The sequence below is a fragment of the Cyanistes caeruleus genome, chromosome 1 (assembly GCF_971803275.1).
Source record: "Cyanistes caeruleus chromosome 1, bCyaCae1.hap1.1, whole genome shotgun sequence".
Classification (NCBI taxonomy): Eukaryota; Metazoa; Chordata; class Aves; order Passeriformes; family Paridae; genus Cyanistes; species Cyanistes caeruleus.
The window spans coordinates 152,172,745-152,198,507 of NC_141701.1; the positions used below are offsets into that span (position 1 = coordinate 152,172,745).

At 56.5% G+C, this 25,763-nt stretch overlaps 1 protein-coding gene across 3 annotated transcripts in view; it reads right to left on the reverse strand.

Moving 5' to 3' along the window:
* Window positions 1-3,775: 3,775 nt before the first annotated feature.
* The window catches only part of DHX30 (DExH-box helicase 30), a 33,242-nt gene continuing 11,254 nt past the window's right edge, over window positions 3,776-25,763 (reverse strand). For all 3 annotated transcript variants that reach the window (XM_086851917.1, XM_086851791.1, XM_086851846.1), the window contains 18 exons: window positions 21,888-22,018; window positions 19,516-19,626; window positions 17,266-17,621; window positions 16,453-16,579; window positions 15,333-15,482; window positions 14,730-14,882; window positions 13,162-13,983; window positions 11,983-12,061; window positions 11,385-11,489; window positions 10,218-10,393; window positions 8,722-8,928; window positions 8,353-8,434; window positions 7,459-7,652; window positions 7,228-7,387; window positions 6,843-7,000; window positions 6,333-6,436; window positions 6,125-6,264; window positions 3,776-5,420 (listed from right to left, as the gene is read on the reverse strand). In XM_086851917.1, the coding sequence (XP_086708043.1) occupies window positions 5,185-5,420; window positions 6,125-6,264; window positions 6,333-6,436; window positions 6,843-7,000; window positions 7,228-7,387; window positions 7,459-7,652; window positions 8,353-8,434; window positions 8,722-8,928; window positions 10,218-10,393; window positions 11,385-11,489; window positions 11,983-12,061; window positions 13,162-13,983; window positions 14,730-14,882; window positions 15,333-15,482; window positions 16,453-16,579; window positions 17,266-17,621; window positions 19,516-19,626; window positions 21,888-22,018 (3,491 nt within the window). In that variant the 3' untranslated portion in view covers window positions 3,776-5,184. The remainder of the gene's footprint in view (window positions 5,421-6,124; window positions 6,265-6,332; window positions 6,437-6,842; window positions 7,001-7,227; window positions 7,388-7,458; window positions 7,653-8,352; window positions 8,435-8,721; window positions 8,929-10,217; window positions 10,394-11,384; window positions 11,490-11,982; window positions 12,062-13,161; window positions 13,984-14,729; window positions 14,883-15,332; window positions 15,483-16,452; window positions 16,580-17,265; window positions 17,622-19,515; window positions 19,627-21,887; window positions 22,019-25,763) is intronic.

Below are 25,763 nucleotides of genomic sequence, written 5' to 3' on the forward strand. Positions count from 1 at the left end.
GGGAAGGGGCTGGAGGCAGCAAATCCTGGGGGAAACGGGACTTGTGCTCCGAATGAGGTGCGAGTTGAATGTACGCGTTCCTGTCCCGAGGCTGGGGTGGCTCTGGGCCGGGCAGGGCTGGGCTGGTGGCTCAGCGGAGGGGCTGGGCTGGCTGTGAGCTCCATCCTGGGCTGGACTGGGCTGGCTGTGAGCTCCATCCCGGCCTGGCTGGGCTGGCTGTGAGCTCCATCCCGGCCCGGCTGAGCTGGGCTGTGAGCTCCATCCCTGCCCGGTTGGGCTGTGAGCTCCATCCTGGGCTGGCTGTGAGCTCCATCCCGGCCCGGCTGGGCTGTGAGCTCCATCCCATCCTGGCTGGGCTGTGAGCTCCATCCTGGGCTGGCTGTGAGCTCCATCCCGGCCTGGCTGGCTGTGAGCTCCATCCCGGCCTGGCTGGCTGTGAGCTCCATCCCGGCCCGGCTGGGCTGGCTGTGAGCTCCATCCTGGCTGGGCTGTGAGCTCCATCCTGGGCTGGCTGTGAGCTCCATCCTGGCCCGGCTGGGCTGTGAGCTCCATCCTGGGTTGGCTGTGAGCTCCATCCCGGCCCAGCTGGGCTGTGAGCTCCATCCCGGCTGGGCTGGCTGTGAGCTCCATCCCAGCCTGGCTGTGAGCTCCATCCTGGGCTGGCTGGCTGTGAGCTCCATCCTGGGCTGGCTGTGAGCTCCATCCCGGCCCGGCTGGGCTGGCTGTGAGCTCCATCCCAGCCCGGAGCCCAGCAGTTCCCGGTGTATCAGTGGCATTTACAGTTCCTTTGGGCTTTTTCTACTGTTAAACAAGAACATTGAACCCGAGTTTGCGGGCCCGAGGCCGCCCCAGAGCGCTCCCGGCTCCGAACTGAATGTAGTTTTCTACGCTGCCCCTCGCTTGTCCCCGCGTGTCGCTGTGAGAGGGGCCCGGGACCCTCGCGTGGGCTTTGTGTTCAGGCAGAATCTCGAGTTTGCTTGGAGCTTGGTGTCGGTGGCGTCCTTGGGGTGATGGGGCAGGGCCGAGTCCCCTCAGAGCCGCGGTCCCAGCAGCTCCGGGTTTGGGGAAGGGTCCCCAAGGCCGAGCAGCCCTGGCTGGGCCCGGCAGCTCCGGGTTTGGGGAAGGGTCCCCTCAGATCCGAGCGGCCCTGGCTGGGCCCGGCAGCTCCGGGTTTGGGGAAGGGTCCCCTCAGATCCGAGCGGCCCTGGCTGGGCCCGGCAGCTCCGGGTTTGGGGAAGGGTCCCCAAGGCCGAGCAGCCCTGGCTGGGCCCGGCAGCTCCGGGTTTGGGGAAGGGTCCCCTCAGATCCGAGCGGCCCTGGCTGGGCCCGGCAGCTCCGGGTTTGGGGAAGGGTCCCCTCAGATCCGAGCGGCCCTGGCTGGGCCCGGCAGCTCCGGGTTTGGGGAAGGGTCCCCTCAGATCCGAGCGGCCCTGGCTGGGCCCGGCAGCTCCGGGTTTGGGGAAGGGTCCCCTCAGATCCGAGCGGCCCTGGCTGGGCCCGGCAGCTCCGGGCTCGGGGAAGGGTCCCCTCAAGGGCCGCGGGTGGGGCAGAAGAGGCTCCGGGCAGCAGCAGCAGCATGGAAAGGGCTCTGAGGGGCTCCGGCTCTCCCTCCTCCCTGCCCGCCTGAGCTCCAGCCCAGGCAGCGCTCGCCTTCCGCCCCCCCCCCCCCCCCCGGCACCCCCGAGGCTCCGCCGGCCCCGCCGTGCCCGTCCCGGCTCCCGCAGCCCCGGAGGCAGAACCGGGCCGGGAGCGAGCCCTGACCGCGGCTGCGGGGCCGGGGAGGGGGCTCGGGGCTCGGCACCCCGCAGGGTGAGCCCGGCTCTCGGCTCCCTCCGAGCTCTCGGGAAGCCACTCAACCTCTCTGCCTCAGTTTCCCCATCCGCAAAGGTGGGGGGGATTCAATTTTACCTCACCGGGCTGTTGTGAGGCGTGAGCAGCGCGTGACGTGTTCTCTAAATGTGATGTGTTCTTCTTATTTTGTGTCATAGGATTATTCTGCAGGGGTGCCCGAGGAGGGGGAGACTCGGCCGTCCCTGGGCCGTGCTGGGGGAGGCCAGGGCTGGGAGGGGAGGTCAGTGCTTGGCGTGAGACACCAGCTCTGGGGGCCGGGGGGTCCCATCGGTTCCTTCTGCCTTTGTGTCTCCCCTCCCCGGGGGCTGTAAGAGCGTCGTCTCCTTAGCAACATTTCCTGACTTGATGTTGTGATTCTTACTATTGTAAAGGGTTGAAATAAAGCTTCTAGATGTTCCTCCTCAGCCTGGTGTGGCTCTGTGGGCCGGGGGGCTGCAGAGCAAGGAAGGGGCTGAGGGAATTCGGGTGTCTCTGACTTCAGCCATGAGAGAATTCCCATCCCTGGCTTTGCTCCTCAAGCCTGGGCTCGGAGGGGAGGGGGCTTTGGGCTGACACGGCCCCCGTGGGAGCCTCGGTGCCCACGGCACATCTGGAACAGCTGGCACAGCTGGCACAGCCAGAGGGTACCAGCACCTCCCGGGAGGTGCCCCAGCCTCTCACCCAAATAAAGGAAAGGTTCCCACCCCGGCTTGGACCTGAGCTGAGACCCCAGACAGGACGGGGAGCCAAATTCCAGCTCCTCTGCCCCTCCTTGAGCGCTGCTGTGGAAACAGCTCCAGCTCCAGACACCCTCAGTGCCCCCAGCCACTGCGGCATGGGCAGCACTGGGACACGCTGGGCTGGTCCCTCCGGGCACTGGGACACACTGGGACACACTGGGATGGTGTTTCTGGGCACTAGGACACACTGGGACACACTGGGACACGCTGGGACACATTGGGACACACTGGGACACGCTGGGCCGGTGTCTCCAGGCACTGGGACACACTGGGCTGGTCCCTCCAGGCACTGGGACACACTGGGACACACTGGGACACACTGGGACACACTGGGATGGTGTCTCGAGACACACTGGGCTGGTCCCTCCAGGTCCTGGGACAGACTGGGACACACTGGGACAGACTGGGACACACTGGGACACGCTGGGCTGGTCCCTCCAGGCACTGGGACACACTGGGACATACTGGGACACACTGGGACACAGTGGGACACGCTGGGCTGGTCCCTCCAGGCACTGGGACACACTGGGACACACTGGGACACGCTGGGCTGGTCCCTCCAGGCACTGGGACACACTGGGACACACTGGGACACGCTGGGCCGGTGTCTCCAGGCACTGGGACACACTGGGACACATTGGGACACACTGGGCTGGTCCCTCCAGGCACTGGGACACACTGGGACATACTGGGACACACTGGGACACGCTGGGCTGGTGTCTCCAGGCACTGATCTCTCTGCTGAGCAGTGACAGCACAGGAGGGAAGGGCCTGAAGCTGTGTCAGGGGAGGTTTAGGTGGGACATCCAGAGAAGGTAAAGGATTTGGTGGTGGCTCAGTGGGACAGGCTCCCCAGGGGAGGGGTCACACACAGAGCCTGGTGGAATTCAGGAAGGGTTTGGACAATGCTCTCGTGTACCTGGTGTGACTCGTGGGGATGGTGCTGTGCAGGGCCAGGCCTGGACTCTGATCCAACCTCTGGGTCCCTTCCAGCTCACAGATTCTGTGCTTGTGTCTCTCCAGGCACCAGGACCCTGCAGCCCCTCACTCCCCCACAGCCCCAGGGCAGCTCTGCACCTCTCCCAGCACAGAAGAGCCTGTTGCTGCTCTTCCCAACCCAGGGAAAGGCACAAAATTCCAAACTTTGCAGAAAAAAAAAAGGAAAAAAAAAGTATAGTACAAAAGAATGAAGAGGACAGAGGCAGTTCCTACTCTATCCCTTTTTATTGTCTTTAATCTATGTTGTAAAAAGATCCAGTATCACATAACAGCCACGGAAGTATCCCAATATCACACTAGTTCGGAACCATTTAGACAATAGCTTAGTCTTTTTTTTTTTTTTTTTGTCTTTTTTTGTCTTTTTTTTTTTAAACCTGCTGGAAGGGAAAACCATACTGCCCATTATACAGGCCAAAAGAAACAAACACTGGTCAAATAATAGTGACAACCTCAAGCAAGTGAAATGAAGATGAGCGGATTGGAGCGAGCCCAGGCCACAGGACTCCGAGGGCCCCCCGGGCCTTGTGCTGGCACAGCCAGGGCTCCTGAAAGCCCGTGAGCAGGAACTGAAATGGGACAACTGGGAGAAGCAAAGGGTGGCCCCGGGGCCATGGAAACGGCCTCGCTCCCATTCCCGGCTGCAGGTACAAAGAGCGTAAGAAATGGGAATAAAAAGAAAGGAGCCCAGGCCCCGGGGGGCACAGCCCTGGGCCCGAGGCTCCCGGTACAAACCCCGACCCTCACAACAGCCCTGTGAGGTAGGTCACTGTCTTCTTCGGACAGAGAATCCAAGGCAAAGCTGAGATTAAACTCCAGATTCCTCAGTGAGTGCTGTGCCTGTCACAATCCTCCTTCCACAGAAATATGGTCCCTGTTCATAGAAAACAAAGGGTTTTGTGCCTCTGCTCCCGGCTTCCCGCAGGAGCGGCGCTCGCAGGCAGCCCGGCAGCTACAATCACGTCCTGTGGTGCACAAGGGACAGGGATCCGGCCTCCTCCACGCGGGGAGAACAGGAATTTAAAAAAACCCAGGAACAACGCAAGAGGACGAGAAGTACAGGCAGGGTGGGAAGGACGAGTCACATCTCACACTCGGACGCCACGACGGTGCTGGGGCCGGCAGGGCCCCTCGGATCCCGCGTGGGATTCCTCCCCATCCGCCGCTTTCGGGGCTTCCTCCACGCGGAGAGACGAGGATGGGCCATCCCCTGGCTGCCGGAGCTGCTGGATCCACCATCCTGGCACAGCCGGGACATCCGTCCTCCTGGAGCCCCGAGCGGTTGCGGCCCGGCCCCGTGGGGAGGGGGCAGAGGGGGCCGCAGCGGCCGTGTCCTTGTTCCCAGGCTGGCGCCGGCGCTGGGACGAGCGGAGGAAGGCGGGCGGGCGTCCACGGAGCTCGGGGTCCGTCGGCACTCCCAGTCCGTTCCCGGCGGGACTGCGCTGCTCTTCCCACGCGGTGACCATGCACGGAGCCGACAGCAGGAGATTCAGACAACATTAATCTTCTAGGATGGAGAGAGATGACTTCACAAGGGATAAATAGAACTTTATTTAAATAAACATTTGTGAACATCTTTATACAAATTACAAGTCCCCACACGAGGCTGCGGCTGCGCCTACGAGCCGAAGCTGCCGGGAGGGCCCTTGAGCAGATCCACCAGGATGTCGAGCAGCTGGCTGTGCTGGTGGTGCAGGTCCCCGGGGATCGCGGCCATCTCGTAGCACAGGCACGTCTCCACCATCTTGGAGAGGGACACGCGGAAGTCGCGCAGCAGGCGGATGGTGTACGAGTCCCCCTCCAGCACCAGCAGGTCACTGTCCGTCAGGGACACGGTCGCTCGCCAGCCGTCATCTTGAGGGGAGGGAGAGCGTGTCAGCGGGAACGGGGCTGCTGGGGTTCCTCCCCACGCGCCTTCCAGCCCTATCCAGGGACTCAGTGGGGCCCACAGCCCCCACAGAACCAGGCAGCTCTGATTTGGGGACACAACGGGGCCCACAGCCCCCACAGAACCAGGCAGCTCTGATCCAGGGGCTCAGCGGGGCCCACAGCCCCCACAGAACCAGGCAGCTCTGATTTGGGGACACAACAGGGCCCACAGCCCCCACAGAACCAGGCAGCTCTGATTTGGGGGCTCAGCGGGGCCCACAGCCCCCACAGAACCAGGCAGCTCTGATTTGGGGGCTCAGCGGGGCCCACAGCCCCCACAGAACCAGGCAGCTCTGATCCAGGGGCTCAGCGGGGCCCACAGTCCCCACAGAACCAGGCAGCTCTGATTTGGGGGCTCAGCGGGGCCCACAGCCCCCACAGAACCAGGCAGCTCTCATCTGGGATCCTCGGGTTTCCCACAGGTGACCGATGGCTCGGCCCCGCTGAGCTCAGGACGCATCCCCAGGGACGAGGAGTGGGACGCTGCCAGCTCAGCTCCTGCCCCCAGGGCAGTCAGGCACAGCCCTATGGCCGGGAACAGCTCCCAAAGCATCGCCCCAGCACAGCCACACCTCGGGAAGCGGGGCCGGGGAGCGGCTGGGGCAGGCCGGGCACCCCGGTGCACTCACCTCGCACATGGATGTCGGTGTCGGTCATGAGCAGCACGGCCAGCGGGTGCACCTGGGACGAGTCGCGCACGAAGACGCCGCCGTTGGACTTGACGGCCATGAAGTAGGTGAGCCAGCGGCTGTAGAGCTTGGACGCCTCCCTGCAGGAGCAGCCCCGTCAGCCCGGCCCGGCCGCGGCCCCGCGGGACCCCCCTCCCCGATCACCCACCTGTTGATGGTGGACTTGTGCAGCAGCACGGTGCCGGCCTTGGTCCGGTACGCGTAGCTGTTGGGCTTGAACTTGCCCTGGCGCGTCACCTTGCCTTGTCGCACCTGCCACGGGAGGGGAACGTCACACACCCGGCCCAGAGCAGCCCCGACAGCCACAGACACCCCTCGGACAGGGGTCCCTCCACTCCCAGGAGCTCTGGGGGTTAGGGGAGCGCCTTCCTGGGGTGACCACACCTGGCAGTCACCCAGTGCCACCTCAGGCAGCAAACTGGAGAAAAATGTCACTTCAATGGCTCCCAAAGCGAGTGATGAGAACCCAAGCACTGACCCACACAAGTTGGGGTGGCCACTCCTCACGAGTGGTGATCAGGGACAGCCCAGGAGCACAGGCCAGAGCCCAGGGCAGGACACTCACACCCAAGAGAGCAGAAGCTTCTCTGGCACCTCAGCACTTCCCGGTGCCACCTGCTGTGACAGCCATCCCCAGAGAGCGATGGCACTGCCGTACCTGGATGAGGTTGGGGTAGAGCCCAGCCATGAGGACGCCCTTCACCAGTTCCTCCTCCTCGCTGTACTGGTTACACACGGACGAGGGCATGGTACAGTCGGACGGGGATGACACCAGGAAGGCTTCGTAGAGGTTCTCAGAGAACTGCTTCACAAGGCCTGGAGGGAGGAGAGAGCCCCAGGGGTGAGATCCACCCTCTCCTTCCCCCATGGAATGAGTCACCTCAGCAGGGCAGCGCCAGCCTGGGCTGGGACAGGAGCCCTGTGCTGGGCCAAAGCCAGACCCTGCCCAGTCCCGCAGTCCTGACCCAGCACAGCCCGTCTGTGCCCCGTGTTTCTCCCTGTGCAGCCTGGGCCAGGGGAGGGGCAGGGTGGCCAGAACTCACCGTTGATGAAGCGCAGGCTGGGCCCGTACAGGTAGTAGTCCTGCAGGTAGTTGTCCCTGGCACGGCTGTCCCTGCGCCGCAGCACCTCCTCCCAGCCCGCCACTGCCCGCACGAAGGCCAGGTGGTCACTGCCGCTCTCCCGGCTCAGCACGGCCTTGGCCTAGGACAGGGACACGGGTGAGCCACAGGCAGCCCCCAGCCCTGTCCCCAGCCGTGCCGGGGGCTCCTCACCTTGTCCACCTCGGCGCGGTTCTGCAGGCTGCTGCTGAAGGGGTCCCGCGTCAGGCACGAGACGATGACCAGCAGCGGGTGCAGGCAGCGGTAGATGGAGGCCAGGACGATGGCCTTGGCCAGCCGAGGGTCCGTGGAGATCTGGGCCAGGCGCTTGCCCAGGGTGGTCAGGGCTTCCCGCTGGTCCAGCACTCCTGCAGGAGAGCCACCCACGTGGCACATCTGTCAGCCCCCAGCGCCGCCAAAACGGGAACTGCCAGGGCTGGGAACATTTGGGGTGACCTCCAGAAGAGGCACAAGGACAGGGGCCTGCAAAGAGCACCCAGAACCCCCAGCTCTAACTGAGCCTAGGACAAAGAAACGGCTGTCACAGCCACAGGACCATCAGCAGGGCCCAGCCCTGAACTCCAGATCATCCCTTCCTTCTGTCCCTCACCTCTGAACTCCAGATCACCTTTCTGTCCCTCACCTCTGAACTCCAGATCATCCCTTCCTTCTGTCCCTCACCTCTGAACTCCAGATCACCTTTCTGTCCCTCACCTCTGAACTCCAGATCATCCCTTCCCTTCCTTTTGTCCCCCACCTCTGAACTCCAGATCACCCCTTCCTTCTGTCCCTCACCTCTCAACTCCAGATCATCCCTTCCTTCTGTCCCCCACCTCTGAATTCTAATCCACTTCTTTCTGTTGCTTCCCCTTTATTTTTTTAACCTTGGAAGGTTTTCCCCAATTTTTAAGCCAAGCAGTGTGGGAAATAAACCAGCACAGGGCGTGTGGTTTGGGAAGGTCACTATGAAGGGCGATCCCCATGCAGGGACAATCCTGCCCAGCCCCAAGGCAGCCTGTGCCAGTCCCACTTCCATGCAAACGTTTCCAGGACTCAGAATTAACTCACCAATCTCCTGCAGCAAGATCACGGCTTCATCCACAGCTTTGATGTCAGGGCTGTCCAGAGCCTTGGAGAGAAACTCAACTGCCTGCAACACAGCAGGGGAAGGGCAAAGGGAAAGAGTGAGCCTGTTTCCCATAGAGGTGTGAGAGCCCTCGGCAAGCCAGACTGCAGCACAATTCCCTCTTTGTCCAGGGATATGAGCTCAGCCCTCTCCATCCCTTCAAGCTTCCAGACTCACTCTGTGATCTCAGGGATCCACATTTCCTGAAGTCTAAGCTTCCCTGGACAGCCCCACATTCAGCAAAACAAGACCTCAAGCAATCAGCACTCTGGGTTCTCCCTCCTGCTCAGTCCCTGCAGGGCCGTGCTCACCGTTTTCTCTGGCATGTGGATCTTGGCCTGCACCACCAGGTTCTCCAGGGGCGTGCGCAGGATCTCGGGCACCTGGTAGGTGGGCATCTTGTCCAGGCGGCTGCGCGGGAACAGGTGGTACGCAAAGCCCGACTGGCAGCGCCCGGCGCGCCCGCGCCGCTGCACCACGTTGGACTTGGACACCCACACGGTCTCCAGGCAGGACACCTGTGGGGACAGCAGCAGGGTGAGCTCCCACAGCTCGCTCCTGTTCCATGGAATCCAGACTGCTTTGGGCTGGAAGAGACCTTAAAGCCCATCCCATTCCACACCTGCCGTGCCAGGGACACCTCCCGCTGTCCCAGGTTACTCAGAGCCCTGTCCAGCCTGGCCCTGGGCACTTCCAGGGATCCAGGGGCAGCCACAGCTGCTCTGGAAAATCCATTCCAGCCACTCCCCACCCTCACAGCCAAGAATTCCTTCCCAGTATCCCATCTAACCCTGCCCTCTGGCAGTGGGAAGCCATTCCCTGTGTCCTGTCATTCCAGGCCCTTATCCAAAGGCCTTCCCTTTACCTTCTTTCCACCCAGCCAAGAGAACTCAGACCCTCAGGACTGATGAATGGTCCCAAAGAGCCAGGGAAGCCTTTCCCACTCTCCTGCCTCTTGCAGTGCTGGTCTGTGTCCAGCAGCAGCTCCGGGGCTGCATGGATGGGACCCAGATGCCACCTGCTGGACACCTGTCCCCATCCCAGGGCTCCCCATCCCAGGGCTCCCCATCCCAGGCACCCCATCCCAGGGCTCCCCATCCCAGGACTCCCCATCCCAGGGCTCCCCATCCCAGGGCTCCCCATCCCAGCCCTGGGTCTCAATTCTGAGCTGCCATAAAACTGGGAAACACCAAAGGGCTGGGTTTAAACCAGAACAAGGTGTCAATGGTCCCCTGGCCCTGCGAGATGATGTTCTAGAGCAGAGGCAGAGGGATGCTGCCACAATTCCTTTTCCCAACACCACAGCTGCCTTCACGTTGTGGCAGAGGTTGTTGTTCCCAGGCTCAGGGCCCAGCACTGCCAGGAACAGGCCCAGGGGCAGCAGATCCCCCTTGGAAAGCTGAGGAACAGGGATTGGCCAGGAGAGCTGCAAACAAGAGCAGGATCTAACAGGTCAGGGCTGTCCTGCGAGGGCCAGCAAGAGGTTTTTGATGAAATCAGAAAAAGGCTGAAAGCAAACAGAAAAGCTAGTGGTGTTCTGTGGTGAAATAGAGTTGGGAAGAGAGTAGGATTTGCCTTAAATTTGTTTGAAAAAACTCAGAATTTGATGGGGAGCCTGGCCCAGAGCTCACACAGCAAACACTGATGAGGAGTCAAACACTCTCCCCAAACAACACAACGCCTGTGCCCCAGGGGCCAAACAGGAAGCAGCTGCATCATCCCATTAATGGCACCTGAAACATTCCCTGAGCACAGCCCTGTGCTCCAGAGTGTCCCAAGTGAGTCAGAGGCAGCAAGGCAGCAGTACCTTGGTCTTGAGGTCGTAGCGCTCCTCCTTGTGCGTGCCACTGTCCACCACGTGCACGATGTCGTTGATGGTGATGGAGGTCTCCGCGATGTTGGTGGCCAGGACGATCTTCCTGACGCCTGGTGGAGGCCTCTGGAAGATGTTCTGCTGGTCCATCATGGGGATGTTGGAGTGCACTGGGAAATCAAACCAGAGTCAGACCTGCCCAGCTGAGCTTCCTGTGCCGTCACCTCCCGCGTCTGGAAACGGGGGGCAGGAATGGGGACACCAGTGGTCACAGCCAGCAGCTTCCTGCCAGCCACACCCCAGGAAAAATCTTCCACAAGTCATTTGGGAGGGCCTCACTTCGGCTGCTTCAGCCTGGGGCTCAGCAGCAGCAGCAGGGGCTCTGCTCACCTCCAGTCCCAGAGCCTGGTGGCACCCCAGGAATATCCCTGGCACAAATCCCACACCTTCCCACAGCCGAGTTCTGGAGCTGCTCCTCCTCACAGGGGCAGGGGCAAGGGAATTCTCACTGCCACACGGGCCCACTCTGCTTTCAGTGAGGGCCTGTGGCTGTCCTGTACCCCAGCCTGGCCCTGCCACAGCTCAGTGCTGCACAGAACTCCCAGCAGAGGACAGCAGGCACTTTCCACCAAACCACCCCTGCACTTCTCAACAGCCCAGCTGCTCAAAGCTCTGCTCCTGCCTGGCCTCCTTTGACACTCAATAGGCAGAGCTGCTAAAAAACAAACCAAAAAATGCCAAAACCCTTAAGAGCTTTGCAGAGCAAAGCTGGCTTTTGTTGTAATTTTCCTCCTGGGGCAAGGAATGTTAAATTCACTGATCAAAGTTGAGCTCCAGAGTCCACCTGCATCCCACGGAACAGGTCCTGAGATCTTTTCTGTGCAGGCTCAGCGTGCAGCTCCAGCAGTGCACAACTGAGCTGCCTTCCCCTTGCCTAATTCCAAACTGCTGGAGGCAAAAGGGAAGCCACTCTCTTTGATCACACACAGCTTACTCAGCCTCTGCTAGGAGGAGTTACTCACACTTACCACACACCATTACACAGCTGGGACATCAAAGCTCACCAGCTCTGTACCAGAGCAAAGCTGAAGGGGCACATCAAGCCAATTGTCCCGGATTCTCCTGAATCCTGGGAAGAAGGGGCTGGCCCTGCCCTCTCACCTGGCAAGACGAGGTAGCGGCTGTTCTGTGAGCCCAGCATCTCCAGCAGCCGCTGCTGCACCCCTTTGATCTCCTGCCAGCCAGGGAGGAAGCACAGGATCCCACCTGGAACACACTGGGAGTTAGGAACACACAGCCTCCAGATCCACGTGCTCTTCCCCAGCTGGAGCAAACACTTCCAGGGCAGAAATCAACCAGGCTACCTGGAGTTTGACAGTCAACACTCAAGCTTTGAAACACTTAAATCTCCTGGAAGTCCCCCAAGAGTCCTGCCTTCTTCCCAAACACTTCCCCTTCCAGGCAAGGGTATCTGACAGGGATGGGGCTCCAACACAAAAGGTAATTGTGCAGCACAAGGCTGCCAGTGCTGGAGCACAGACAAGTCCTGGAGCAGCTGTCCAGGACACTGAGGAGTCCAACCCTGTCTCAGCTAAAGACTCAGAGTTTGCTCGTGCCACGTGGCTCAAGACCACTTGTATGAGTAGGAATTCAAGGAGCACGAGAGGCTCAGCACCGTGGTGTCTCTGCAAAGGCTCTGGAGGGGTTCCCTTTCTCTCCCCCCAGCAGCAGGAAGAGCTCAGGGCGAGGCAGGACCCACCTGGCTCTCCGTGGGCATCGATCTGCAGCACGAGGTCGGTGATCAGGTCAAGGTCAAGGACACACTCATCGTCGGATTGCTGGGTAGAACAGGACAGGCAGGTCAGGGGGGTCAGCACAGCACAGGCCACTCCAAAGCACCTTCTGCAGACAGCAAACACCTGCCCTTGGCCAGCCTGACCAGGACTTTGGGCCAGGAGCCTGCTCTGGGCTCCACCTGCAACCTGCTCTGGTCACAAGTGATGTGCAGGGAGAATGCACAGCCCCTTCCCTCTGTCCAGCTGTGTGCACCTCTGCTGAACAGCACCTCACAAGCAACACAATTCCCAGATTTCTGTGGACAACACTGCCACATGCACCTGGGAGTTCAAACCCATCAGGCTCCGAGCAGCAGCTTCTGGAGCTCTCAGGAATTTGCAACAGACCATTGAAGCTCAGATAAAATCCCTGCCACAACAGCAAGGGGAAGAATGCCCTGGAGGCAATGGGATGCCCCAATCGAGTCTGCTGATGATCCAGGACTGGGAGAAGTGGCTGACACTGCAGACTCTTGCTCAGCCACAGGGAGGGATCTCTCCAGGCTGGAAAAATGGGCTGACAGACTCCAGACCAGCTGGTTGGACCAGAAAATGTCTGGAGATGCCAGCCAAGCTCTGTGACTGTGTGACTCCATGACCCACCAGTGGTGTAGGATTACCCAGAGCACAGCACACGTCTGGAAGGCATTTTCCACATGGTCAGACCAGTTGCAGAGAGCAGCAATCAGAGAATTCAGTCATGCAGGATGGTGAGCACTGAGGTAACACTGCTGGAAGCCACAACCATCCCAGTCTTGGGACAGGTTTGCCCAGGGTGTGCAAACATTCAACTCTGTGTCTGTGTACACACGGCAACGAGCTCTCAGCCTACTCAAACATCAAACTTCCCATTAAAGGGAGACAAAAGCAACTTGACCCCAATGCGAAGTCATCTTTATGCATAATTTAATCAGAATACTCTGGGGTTCTACTAAGCTGACTTCACCTCCCGAGAACTGGCATGGAATTAAAGCTGAGCAAACAGTGTCCAACAACCACAGGCAAGCAGGAGCAGTCCCAGGCTCGAGCTCTCCCCCTGCTGACAAGCCAGAAGCCAGTGTCCCATGCAAGGGGGACAGCTTCCCTTCTCGCTGCACACCCACCTTGATCTCGTAGTGCCGGTGCCGGTGCCGGCCCAGCTTGGCCAGGATCTCCTCCAGGTAGTATTCCTTCACCGGGTACATGAAGCCCGGCACCTTGACCACGGGGCAATCCCCAAAGTAGTGGGAGAAGCGCTGGTTGTCCCCCGTGGCGCTCATGAGAACCAGGCGCAGGTCAGGGTTCAGCTTCTGGATGCCTTTGAGCAGGATGAGCAGGAAATCCGTGTTCACGTCCCGCTCGTGCACCTCGTCCACCACGACGTGGCTGACGCCCTCCAAGCTGGGGTTGCCCTGCAGCTTCCTGAGCAGGATGCCCACGGTGCAGAAGAGCAGGGCCCCTCCCCGGGCTGGGGGTTTGCTCTCCAGCCGCACCTGGTAGCCCACGTTCTTCCTCATGTTGGGCCCCAGCTCCTGCGCCACGCGCTGGGCCACCGAGATGGCGCTGATGCGCCGGGGCTGCGTGATGACCACGTTGCAGCGCGCGCCGCGCCCCTCCAGGATGTAGTGTTCCAGCAGCAGCTGCGGGATCCGCGTGGTCTTCCCGCAGCCCGTGTCTCCTGCTATCACCACCACGGGGTTCTGCTCGATGGCTGACAGGATGGTGTCCTTGTGAGGGTCTACTGGCAGCGGGTGGCTCTCCTGCCAGGAGGCTCCTCTCCTTTTCCAGAGGGCCAGCAGGTTCTGGCTAAGGCGCACTTCCTCTGCTTCCAGCATGGGGATGTAAGTCTTCCCCGTGATGGCATCGCTGATCGCTCCGGATTCCTTGGTCAGGTTCATCATGTCGTCAGCAATCCGGGGCCTGGACTCCCTGATGTCCACGGGATACTGGGGGAGGAAGTTGGCAAGGACAGCAAGGTTAGTGCCGGCCCTGAGAAGGACAGCAAGAAACAAGTGCCTGGAGCACACTCAGCCAGTCTGGCTTGGCTCTGCCAAGGCCTCCTCAGATGCTAGGTAACTCAGTCATGTTCTGAACCGAGGTTATTTCAAGTGAGAACTAATTTGGGCAGCCCCTCGAGTTCCTTGCTGCATTCCTTACTTCAGGAGGGGTGTTAGTGCTGCTGCTGCCTGAACCGACAGGCACAGACCAGTAACTCCAGCTGCAACAGCCCCTCAAAGACAACTTTTGGAAACTATCAAGTTACACCACCACCCAGACACATAACTTATGCAAAACACAAGCTTTTGGCTAAGCCAAATTCTGTCTTGGCAAAAGAAAAAACAGAAGTCCCACATCCCACAGGAAGAAGTACAAGGAGCAACAGGTCAGGAATCGTCTAGAACACAAATCAAAGCATTGGCCCAGATGTTCACGGGATTAAAAGTTACTGAACTTTTAATCCATCACAATTTCTGGATTCAACCTTAAGAACCCCAGAGTCTTCCAAAAGAAGACTGGGCCACTGCCCAGAAAGAGTCTCCCTTCCCAAAAGGGCAGCAGAGACCGATCAGGTTTTGTGGCAACAATCAAACCATGAATTCCCACAACGTTTTGGCAGGAAGCTTTCAAACACATCCAGTTCCTGAAGTGAAATGGGATGAGGCAAAGGGGATCTCAGGGGGCTGAGCCTTACGTGGTTCAGGTAGTTCTCAATCTTGCGCAGGGTGGCCTCAGGGACTTTGATGTGGCAGGGCTTCCTCTGGTTCTCGCCCAGCTCCCGCAGGGAAGTCATGTTGTACATGGCATGGCTCAGGGGGTTGTTGTTCTTGTCCACCAGGCCAAGGCTCTGCAGGGAACAGCCAAACACCATCAGCTCTGAGGCTGCTCACACCAAGGGCTGGGATACTGAGCACTCCGCTCCCGTGTTCAGATAGGCCAGCTCCTGACCATCCCAAAACCATTAATTCCTGCTTTGCTTGCCACAGCAAGAAACCAGACACGATCCCACTCTAACTCAGGAGAACCACACACACCAGGACCAACCACATGCCCTGACTCAAACAGACCCAGCAGAGGAACAGCAGCCACGACTGCAAAACCCTCTTGGTGAGCCCCTTGCTGTGGTTCTGGCATGCTGGGAATCCCAAGGTTGGAAATAAATGTTTGCTAAGCATTGGCTCACTATGCAAGTGGAAGCTCAGGAAGTTTCCAGCGTCCTGTCAGGCTCACACCCCTGAGGCAGGAGCCTGTACCCACAGGCACATCCCCAGGGGAAGCAGGAGCCAGGGGCACTCACCTTCAGCTTCTGACAGGCCAGCGCTGCCGCCTTGTTCTCGGCCTCCACCTTGCGCCGGCCCTTGGCAGCGAAGGTCATGGGGCAGGGCCAGCGCAGTGTGAGCTTGCAGATCTTGGTCTTGGTGCCCACGGTGCGGAACTGCATGTACTCCTGCAGGGAATGACAGCAGCAGGCTCCGTGGGACAGCCTGGGTCCACGGGGAGCACCCAGCCCCTCCCCTGACCCCCAACAACCCCCCCTGGGCATCCCTGGAGCGCTGTCCAAACACTCCTGGAGCTCTGGCAGCCTTGGGGCTGGGACCGTTCCCTGGGGAGCCTGGGCAGTGCCAGCACTCTCTGGGAAAGAACCTCTCCCTGATATCCACCCTAACCCTCCCCTGACACAGCTCCAGCTGTCCTGGGTCTCCAGGCTCCTGTCCCAGGGAGCAGAGATTGGAGCTGCAGCCCCTGCTGAGCTCTGCCCTCAGTCTGCTCTGCTCCAGCTGAACCAGCCCAGTGACCTCAGCCACCCCTCGTGTGGCCCCTCTGGACCTTTCACCACGGGTTTTTTGGCTGGGTTTGTTGGAGTCTGTTGGATTTTTTTCTAACGGAGCACTAGAATAATGTTACTGCACTGAACTCCACGCCCCAGCTCACAAGGTGCTCTCCAGGCCAAAGTGAGAGCAGACAACTGTGGGAACATCCTGAGAGCCTCAGGGTGGAGCTCAGCTCCTTTCTGCTGAGCACACGAGCTCTGGGAGGTGGGTGACACATCCCGGGAAGGAGGATCACTGCAGTTGTGGAAAGATTCTATCAGCACACAAGTTACACATCGCTCCCGGCAACACAACCTTGTGCTTGTGGCAGATATATGGGGAAAGGAAACCTTAGAAAATACCTCCTTCATTCAGATAGCAGCTCCTCCTCTGCCCTGGCCTCAGGAGCAACAGTCCTCATGGTTCTATAAAGACATTCCTTCAGTTCTCACCACAAAGCCTTCTCTTTGCTGTTCACACTGATTTCTCTAGGCCTAGTTTTAACTTCCCTCCTCGCCCCAGCTCTGCTGCCCAAAGAAAGCATCCGAAGTGATTCCAGCTGGAGCCCCTGAGCTCCCTCCCAGCAGGGCTCAGGCAGCACCTTACCTTGACTGTGGAGGAAGAGGTTGCAATCTGAATCACTTGGGCCAGGAGGTTTTTGGGAAGCGGGAACTGTGTCAGGGCACGGATGGCGGTGTTGTCGTCTGTCATTTCAATGGAACTGCCTCCTCGGCTGCATGGGACATGAGGAGAGCTGGATCTACAAATGCCCACTTGTGTTCACACCTACCTCGCTCCAGGAGTGCTACAGAGCTGTGAAACGACTCAGTTAAAGCCCAGGTAATTCTGGTCATGGGCAGAGTGCAGCTGTCCCTCGCTACTAAAACCTGTCAGTCACAAAGATCACTCTGCTACAGAGTGATCAAACCTTTACACCAAAGCTACAAAACAGATGGCATCAACAGATCGAAACAGATTTAATTAATAAATCATTCTGAATTTAAAAACCACATTACAGAAGTAACCACCTACATCTCTTACAGATCTTGCTCCTGATGCCTATTAAAAAATCCAAGATTTGTCTCACAAAGTCAAGCAGGCAGCTCTGGGGATGGAAGGGAGCAGATTTAACACTGCCCTCAAAACCAGGGTGGTCGAAGTGCTGGTGTGAGTGCACATGCACCACGTCTGGGGATGGAAATGTCTTTGGGCACAGAAGAACCAGGCAGGTAACAAGACTGGCAGCAGCCTCTCCAGAAGGCAGAGCTGCAGGGAAGAAGTCTATACATTCCCTGGATGGCAAGCCATGTACAAGACCAGGCTGCCCCACTGCTCCTCTGGCCCATCTCCAGGATCTCCATCTCCATCTCTGCCCCCCAGCCACAGCAGAACCCTCCCTTCCCTCTCAGCCAGACCCACCTGGCGTCTCTGCCCGGGGTCCGGGCGTCCTGGTGTGCCATGGGCAGGTAATCCGAAACATCAATGGCCTCTTCCTCCAGCTCCCCCTCCTCCAGCTCCCCCTCCTCCAGCTCCCCTTCCTCCAGCTCCTCCCTCCTCATGGCTTTGGGCATCCTGCCCTGCTCCATGGGCTGGATGGCATCGTCGGGCTCCATGCGGCGCCAGCAGGTGGACAGGTCGGCGAGGGAGGGCCCGGACTTGGAGCGCCACTTGCCCTCGGAGCACCAGCGCTCGTCGGGACAGCCCAGCTGGTCGGCCAGCAGCCGGTACTTGGCCGCATCGAAGAGCTCGTTCCGGGGGCCCAACAAGCCCCAGCCCTGTGGGAGAGACAGCTCTGGGAACCCCCCTGCAGCTCGGGGAGCCCTCACCCTGCTGGGGCTGTGGGGCAGGAGCAGAGACACAGCGAGGAAAGGCGCTCTCAGGAGCTCTGAGCTTTCCCCCTCTGTCCCAACGGGAACCTGCTCCCTGCCCTCCCTGCCCTGGACAGGGCTCTCAGCCCCACACACCTCCTTGGAATGGGCCAGGATTTATTGGGCTTTTACAAACTCTTGGCTATATTTAGCACCCTCAAGTTTTGAAACCACCCTCGGAGCAGGAAATGCATCTTTTTGGGAAGGCTAGTCTGAACTAGCATAATCTGGGTTAACAGAGGGTGAGAATTCAGGGAATGGTTCATCTCCTTCCATTTCCCAGGAACAGTTATTTGGACAAGCAGCAGGAAAATGTCCCTAACCTGTCAAATTCTGAAGCAAGCCTGCAGTAATTAAAAACTCTCCTACCATCACCATTTAGGACTGAACCTTGCAGGAAGCTCCAGACATATCCAGAGTGCAGCACAAACCATTTTGAAACCACCAGACTACTGCACTAAGATCTAGTTTTAATTTTAATTTATTAAATAAATTAATTTAAATAAATTTAATAAATTAAAAGTTACAGCTTTAAGCCATTTAATGGCCTTGTATTAGAAAAAGCTGTATTTATATAAAAAGCTGTTAGAGGGCCTAACACACCAAAGCTCACCTGGCTCACTGCTCTACTCAAACCTCCAGTATTCACTCCTGAACTAATTAGACACTATTAATTTTCTTGAATTGATGACTTTTTAAGGCAGCATTTGTTGCTCTTTCTATAGCTGTGATCACACAAGGCCTCCCACCACAAGGGTCCTCTGCCAGGTTCCAGTTTAGCTGGCAAAGAAAACTTTGCATGCTCAGTCTATGGTTTCAAGGGGTTGGGTTTCGGTTTAAGTTCTAAAGTACACTTCATCCATTTCCAAAATTCAGGAAAAATGTATCAGTAGGGTATTTTTCTTCATTTGAAAACTTCCAGGCTCTCAAGGAAAGCAGGGAACTGGACTAGAGAGGATAAAACCAGGATGTATTCCCAGTGAAAGCTGACTGAGGTGGAATGAAATCAGTGAGTGAAACAAGTTTTGCTGATCACAGGTTGAGAGGATCAGCTTAAGCAGCTGAAAAAGCTTGAGTTTTCACACTGCCCTCCTGAATTTCTGAAGGCTGGCTATTTCCTCACACAGAATTCTGATCTACAAGCAAATCAAAATCTGTCTCACTGCCAGAGCACACCCAGCATCTTCTGGGCACAGAGATATCCCTGTTCCTACTGCATAGATCAACAGGAAACTCCAAAATCAGTCTCACTTGCTCAAGGTAAGACAGAACAGCCAGGGGCAGAGCTGGAGATAAAACTGCATCTTCTCAGCTATAAAACACCTTCAAGAGTGACCTTTACAGTTTTAGTGTGCCTGTTTGATACTGGCTGCACACACCCACTTCCAGCCATAAATAAGTGCCAAACAAAGAGTAACTGTGGAGTAATAGTAAATTACAACATGTAATTGCCACGCTGGCTTTGATGAAGAGGAAACAAGAGGCTTTGAAGGTCCTACAACTGCAAACACAGCCAGCTGAGCTGTCACAAGTGGGAGTTAGTGACCAGCAAACCCACCTGAGGGAAACTCTACTTGCTGTAGATGCTGGGATTAAGGAGCTGATTAAGGTCCGGGACAAAAGGAACAAAGACCAGAATTACCTGAAGCAAGTGGGATTTTAAGCTCAAATGAATTCAGACTCAGGAGTTCACCCTCTACCCCTGACTAAGAGGGGCCAGCCAAGGGAGGTCACAGGCAAAGAGGCAGAGCTGCCATCACCAGGCCAGGCACAGTGCAGGGTGAGCAGCAGCAGAGCTCACCTTGAAGAGCTGACACGCTGCCGCCGCCGCCTGCCGCTCCGCATCGATCTTCTTGGTCCCATAGCCCTCCACTTCCACATTCTTTGGCCACTTTATATGGAGAGTGACTTTCTGAAAGGCAGGAGGAGCACAGGGTGAGCCAGGACAAACTTTCCCCTCCACCAGAGCACACCCACTCCAACCATCTGTGCCCTCCAGGCAAGGAGATACAGACGAAAACTGAACAAAGCGCTGTCTTGGTGCCCTCAGGGAAAGTTCCAGGAGCACTGCAGGAAAGGCTGAGCAGGGCCCAGAGGTGCCACAGCCCCACAGGAGCTGCAGGGCTCAGGTCCAGCACGGGCTGTGCAAGGGACAAATGCCAGGAGGTCATTAAAGGAACAATTCCACCCCAGGGCTGTCCCTTTGCATGATCCTGGGGGTTTCTCCACACCCTGAGGATGGGCTCAGCAGCCCAAACTTGTCCCAGTATCCCGTGGGTTTGCTCTTGTAGCTACAACTGTTTTGTTTTGGTTTTTTGGTTGCTTTTTTCAGACATTCCTTCAAAAAAAGTGGAATTTTCCCAGCTGTCAGCCTTTGGATTAAGAAAGCTTGGCCAGAAGAGCAATAAAACTGCAGGGGACCCGAGCAGGCAGTGGTTACATGGAGCTGTGTTGTTCTGAAAGCAAAGCAGCAGATTTGTTCTGGGCTTTTCCCGGTGAAGGGAAGCTGCAGAGCGTGCCCTGGAGCAGATCCCCTCTCCAACACCAAGGAAATCTTCCCAACTGCTTCCTCAGTGCCATGGGAGCAGCCCAGGACTGCCCCAGCTGCCAGGCACCCAGCGGGCACAGAGCAGCCAGCTCCAGCCCAACACGAGCACTGGCAGAACCGCAGCCCCACCAAGGCAGCAATAAAAACCTGCACAGACAAGGAATGCTGAAAGCTCCAAGAGGGAAATGCCCAGGGAATTATCTCCAGCTCCTGCAGCCCAGATGAAAGGCAGCAGTGGATCTGCTGGGAGAGCCCCAAGGCTGGAGCTCCTGGCTCTCCAGCACCTGGCTGGCTGCCCTGCTGCCCCTGAACCTGACCCTGCCAGGGAGCTGCTAGGGATTTTGCCTCGGGGTTCTGCTTGGAAAGCACAGACCTGCTGAGAAAAAAGGTGTCTCAGGAAGGCCAAGTGCCTTCCCTCATTCAATGCTCAACAAACAAACAAAATTTCATGTTCTACAAGAGCTCTCCAGGCTCTCACCTGTCCTCCTGTCCACATTTGCTGGGTTGTTCTTTCTTTGTGAGCCAACCCTCATTTTTTTCCCAGGGCTCTTTATCTCCTTTATTGTTTTCCTGGTTTAGTTTTTTGTTTTGATCTGAAGTTACTCTCCACATTAATCTGTTTAAGTGCTGGCAAGAATAGGAACCAATTATGCCAACTAAAGCGATGAGGCACTGCCTGGGGTATTCCAAATTTCAGGGATGAGGCACTGGCTATGCTATTCCAAAATTTAAGTTGGGAAACTGCACTACTGCTTAAGAAAGAGCAAGAAAAACAAACACAACTAATGAAGAACTCTAAAGTAACATTACTAATGTATCCCCAAAAATCCAGGGATGTTTAAAAAGGATGTGGCAATAAAAACTGTCTGGGAAATTTTAGACAGAATGTTTTTGGAAAATGTTAATCCATCAGAACTGAGTCTTTTCCTGGAATGTAGGTTACAGTTAAACTTCAGCTGGAAAGGGCTTTCAGCTCTGGAATGAGAGGTGCTGAGACAGGAGGAGGCAAAGCCCAGACCATGGAGCACCATTAGGTAAGAATTCCTGCTCAGTTCATAGCCCAGACCCAGATTTGGGCCTCGGGCATCCCAGTGACAGCTCAAACTACCTGGAAAACTGCTTGGAATTCCTCTGCTTCATTTAACAAAGAGGCTGCACTTCATTCTGCTCCTAAGTACTATGAAAAGCCTCCCTCCATTGCAAAGAAATTCCTCTTTTCTGGTCACAATTGGACATTTTAGGCTTCAGAATTTGTTCTACTGGAATCTACAATCAAATCTAGGCTTCCTAAGGGCTCAAATACAGCTTTTAAATCTTAATTTTCTAAGGTAGTAGGACACCTTTAAGTACATTTAAACACAGACTCTGTGTCTTCCTGCTGAAAGGCCAGATACAGCAAGTTACTTAAAAATATCCACACAAAAAGAGGAACAGCACCTGAATTTACACACCTTGAAAGCACACGAAGATCAGGAAAAACAGGAAGAAGTGAGAATATTTCTTGTTTGAAAAATTAATAACTTTTAAGTGGAATTAAAACTCTTCTGTGATTTTCTCTAGGAAGTTATTTCCAGGATTAGCAGCTCCATGGCTCCCTTCCCACTCTCTGTGCACCATGGGATTACCTTTTTCCTTGGCCCGTTAGTGTGGATGTACACCAGCTTGTCTCTTGCATGGGAAATGCCCAGGGCTCGGCCAATCACGCTGTTGAGCAAGTTTTTAGGTTGTGGAAATTCCTTTAGTAAGTCTCTGGAATCTGGAGAAAAAAAAAACCAAAGAGAAAGGAAATGTTTCCCAATTCCTGTGCAGTCTGGTTCAGAGGTGTTCCAGCACCGGCTCCCTGCGGCCCCACAGAGGGGAGGAGAGGGCTCCAGGGCTCACCTCCAGCATCTCCAGGGATCACTGAGGTTGGGAAAGCCCTCCAGGATCATCAAATCCACCCTGTGTCTAATCCCCACCTTGTCCCCAGCTCAGAGTTTGAGTGCCATGGCCAGGTGTTCCTTGGGCACCTCCAGGGATGGGCACTCCAAACCTCCCTGGGCAGCCCCTCCAAGGCCTGAGCTCCCTTTCCATGGGGAAATTCCTGCTGATGTCCAACCTGAGCCTGCCTGGCCCAGCCTGAGGTTGTTCCCTCTCCTCCTGTCCCCGTTCCCTGGGAGCAGAGCCCGACCCCCCGGCTGTCCCCTCCTGGCAGGGACTTGTGCAGAGCCACAAGGGCCCCCTGAGCCTCCTTTGCTCCGGGCTGAACCCCTTTCCAGCTCCCTCAGCCCCTCCTGGGGCTCCAGATCCTTCCCTGGACACACCCCAGCCTCTCCTGGGCTCTCCAGAATTCCAGGGGGTCCCTCAGCAGGGCCAGCACAGGGGACAATCCCTGCCCTGGGGGACAATCCCTGCCTTGGGGGACAATCCCTGCCCAGGGGGACAATCCCTGCCCAGGGGGACAATCCCTGCCCTGGGGCTGTGCCCACACTGGGGCTGGCACAGCCCAGGGACCATTGGCCTCCTGCCCCCCTGAGCACCCCTGGGCCCCCCTGGGCTCATGTCCAGCCCCTGTCACAGCGCAGAGCCAGTGCCACTTCCCACCAGCTCTGTTTGTCACTCCTCAATATCAAAACCCAAGCGAACAGTAACAGCTCTGAACAATTTGAGTGTTTGCAATGTCCCCCCCCAGGCATGGGTTAAATCCAGGGTCTCAGAAGGCACACATTAGATCCAGACAGTGGTAGGAACACAAAAAAATGCCTGAGGACTTCTTCCTGAAATGCCTGAGACAGCTGGATCAGAGCCTGGGAATGTGGTTTAGTACTGAATTGCCCAGAGAATCTCTGGAAAGAAGTTTTTGGAGACACAGCAGTCCCAGAGGCAGCAGGACAGAGGGCAGGTGGGACTGGCCCCTGTCCCCACAGGGAAATGCTGCTCAGGGTACAGCAGGGAGGGGATGCTCATGGTCAGATCAAATCACTCACTTAAAAAATAAAATAAAATAAAATAAATCCCACTGTCCCAGACAGAGCCATGTCACACCCACCTCCCATCCCAGCCTCCTCCCTGACCAAGTCCAGAGTTTGGGCAGCGAGGGAGCTGCTCCAGCTCCTCTCACCTGCATCACTGCCATGGCCAGCACTGGCAAGGGCCTTCTTTTCCAGCAGCAGGTCCAGCGAGGTGAGATCAGTGTGATAACAATTCCAGATGTGATAACAACTCCCTCCCAAACAGGGAGGTAGAGAGGGACAGCTGCCCCTTCTCCAGGCTCCAACACTCCCACTAAGCAGATGTGCAGGGACACAATCTGCAGCCCTAAGCCTATGGGAAGCCAAGGCAGGAAAAGGAAACACACACGTTCTTGCTGGGCTCCCAAATGAATCAGCCAGCACAGTCCTGCAGGTACCAAAAGCAGCACCAGGGAACAGGGAGCAGGATGGGATCTCCTCCCTGCAGCAGCAAGCAGAGCTCATCCCACGTTCAGCCTCATCCCACACACGCTCCCCGGGCAGTCAGGGCTTGGGGAACCTCCCTGCACACCACCCTGGGGGTGAGCATTCCCTTTGAGAGCGTTTCTGAATCCCCGGCAGGAATGCAGGGTAAGTTTCAGCAATGAATCAGAAGACAGCACAGAGATCACTGGTACCACCAAAAACTGGAATTTCCAGCTGAGCACCAAATCCAAGGAGAAACGAGGAGTCAAGAGTCACTCACTTGAGCATCACCAAGGTGTGTCACCATGTTCTCCTGGAAACTGATTCTGGACTACTGACATGAAACACAGGAAAACTGCAGGTGATCCCAGAATGTTTGGGTTGGAAAAATCCTTGAAGATCTTCCATTCATTTATCTAACAAATGGGCAGAAGCACCTCCCACTACCCCAGGTTGCTCCAAGCCCGTCCAAGCTGGCCTTGGACACTTCCCGAGATGTTCAAGGCAAGAGGAACTTAGGAGAGGCTCTGTCCCACAGGCCCATGGAAGAGATGCTCTCTGAGAAGCTGCTCATTATGATGAGAGGGAGGGCCCAGCTGGGACTGAACAACTGGGAAACCATGGGAGATTCAGGGAAGGCAGAGTCCTGCCACTGCCAGCCTTGGACATTTGGCTAAGGAGAACACAAAGCCATGGCTGATCCCATCACCCTCTCTAGCAAAACCCAGCAGCCTGGTCCACAGCTCAGCACAGAAGATTCACTGGTGACACTCAGCTTCCAAACTGCTTCTTGCAAACCACAGAAGAACCACCTGGATCTTGAGAAATGCTTTCAGTAGCCCTGGATAACTCCAGGGGAATTGCAGGAATTACTCTGATTTACGAACATGATTTGTCCATGAATTGCCTTCTATATATTGGCCAAGGGAGAAGGAAAATGGTCTCAGCCTTACAAAAAACTATGAGCCAATTTTCTATAACTATACAGCAAATGAGCTATTTCTATCTACTCAAGCAAGTTCCTCTATATTCAGGCTTTGGCCTGCTCAGGAAAACCAGAAAAGTGTCCAAGATTTTGGCACTCTGCAGTTCTATTCCATTCCACGTTTGTGGGATTAACTGGGGGAAGAGCAGTAACACAACTCCCAAATGCACCATTCAATTCTCTTAATTAAAAAGAAAAGCAGAAAGCAAATCTCCAGCAGCAGCCTGGTTATTTGGCTTCCAGTTGTTTCCTCTTTCACAAACAATAACCTGGGAAATTCTGTGATAAGAGGAGCAAGAAGCACATTTTCTTAATGTCCCCCCAAGTGCAATTACCTATGACAGAGGCAGTTTCTCACATTCTGAGGTGACTCCTCGGTGAAGAGTAAATATTTATTCTGCTCTAGAGGGGAAAATCGGATCTCTGAGTGAAAAAGCCCAGTTCTGGTGACAGCTCAGGCTGGAATTCCTGACAAGGTGCAGTGTTTTCTCCCCAGCTGACAATACCACACTCAGCAGCACATTCTGACTGTGCCAAGGGCTGCTGGATCACCTTCAGCCCATTCCTGCCCCAGTTCCAGAGCTGGAAGGATCTTATCCTGCAGGAAGCCATCCCTCCCTCAGAGCTTTTACAGAAACAACCCTGAACTGCACAACTGGATCTGCAGAATGTTCTCTTCCCTGCCACATGGGATTTCTCAGCCTCTTGCTCCAAGGAGTGTCTGATCCACAGCCCAGAGTGGATGTTTGGGTGGGAATTGTGTCAGCGGGAGCACGAGGAGTACAAGCCAACACTCCCCAAACTGAGCCACACATGACACCCAAACCACAGCTCTGACATCACCAAGGAATATTAAAAGCCTGTCTTGGAGAGCAGACAAGTCAGGGTGGGGCTATCAAAGAAACCAATTAACTAATTAAAGTTCCTCAAAGCAAGTGAGTCCTTCAGCTTAATTTGATTGTGAAAGTCCAGGATAATTCCAAGCTACGCTGAAAAATACAAAAAACAGACCCCAAAAGCAACAAACCACCCAGCTGGAGTGGCCCAGCCTCCTCCAAACCCCAACAAATCTGAGGAGTGAAAACACTCAGGTACCAGAG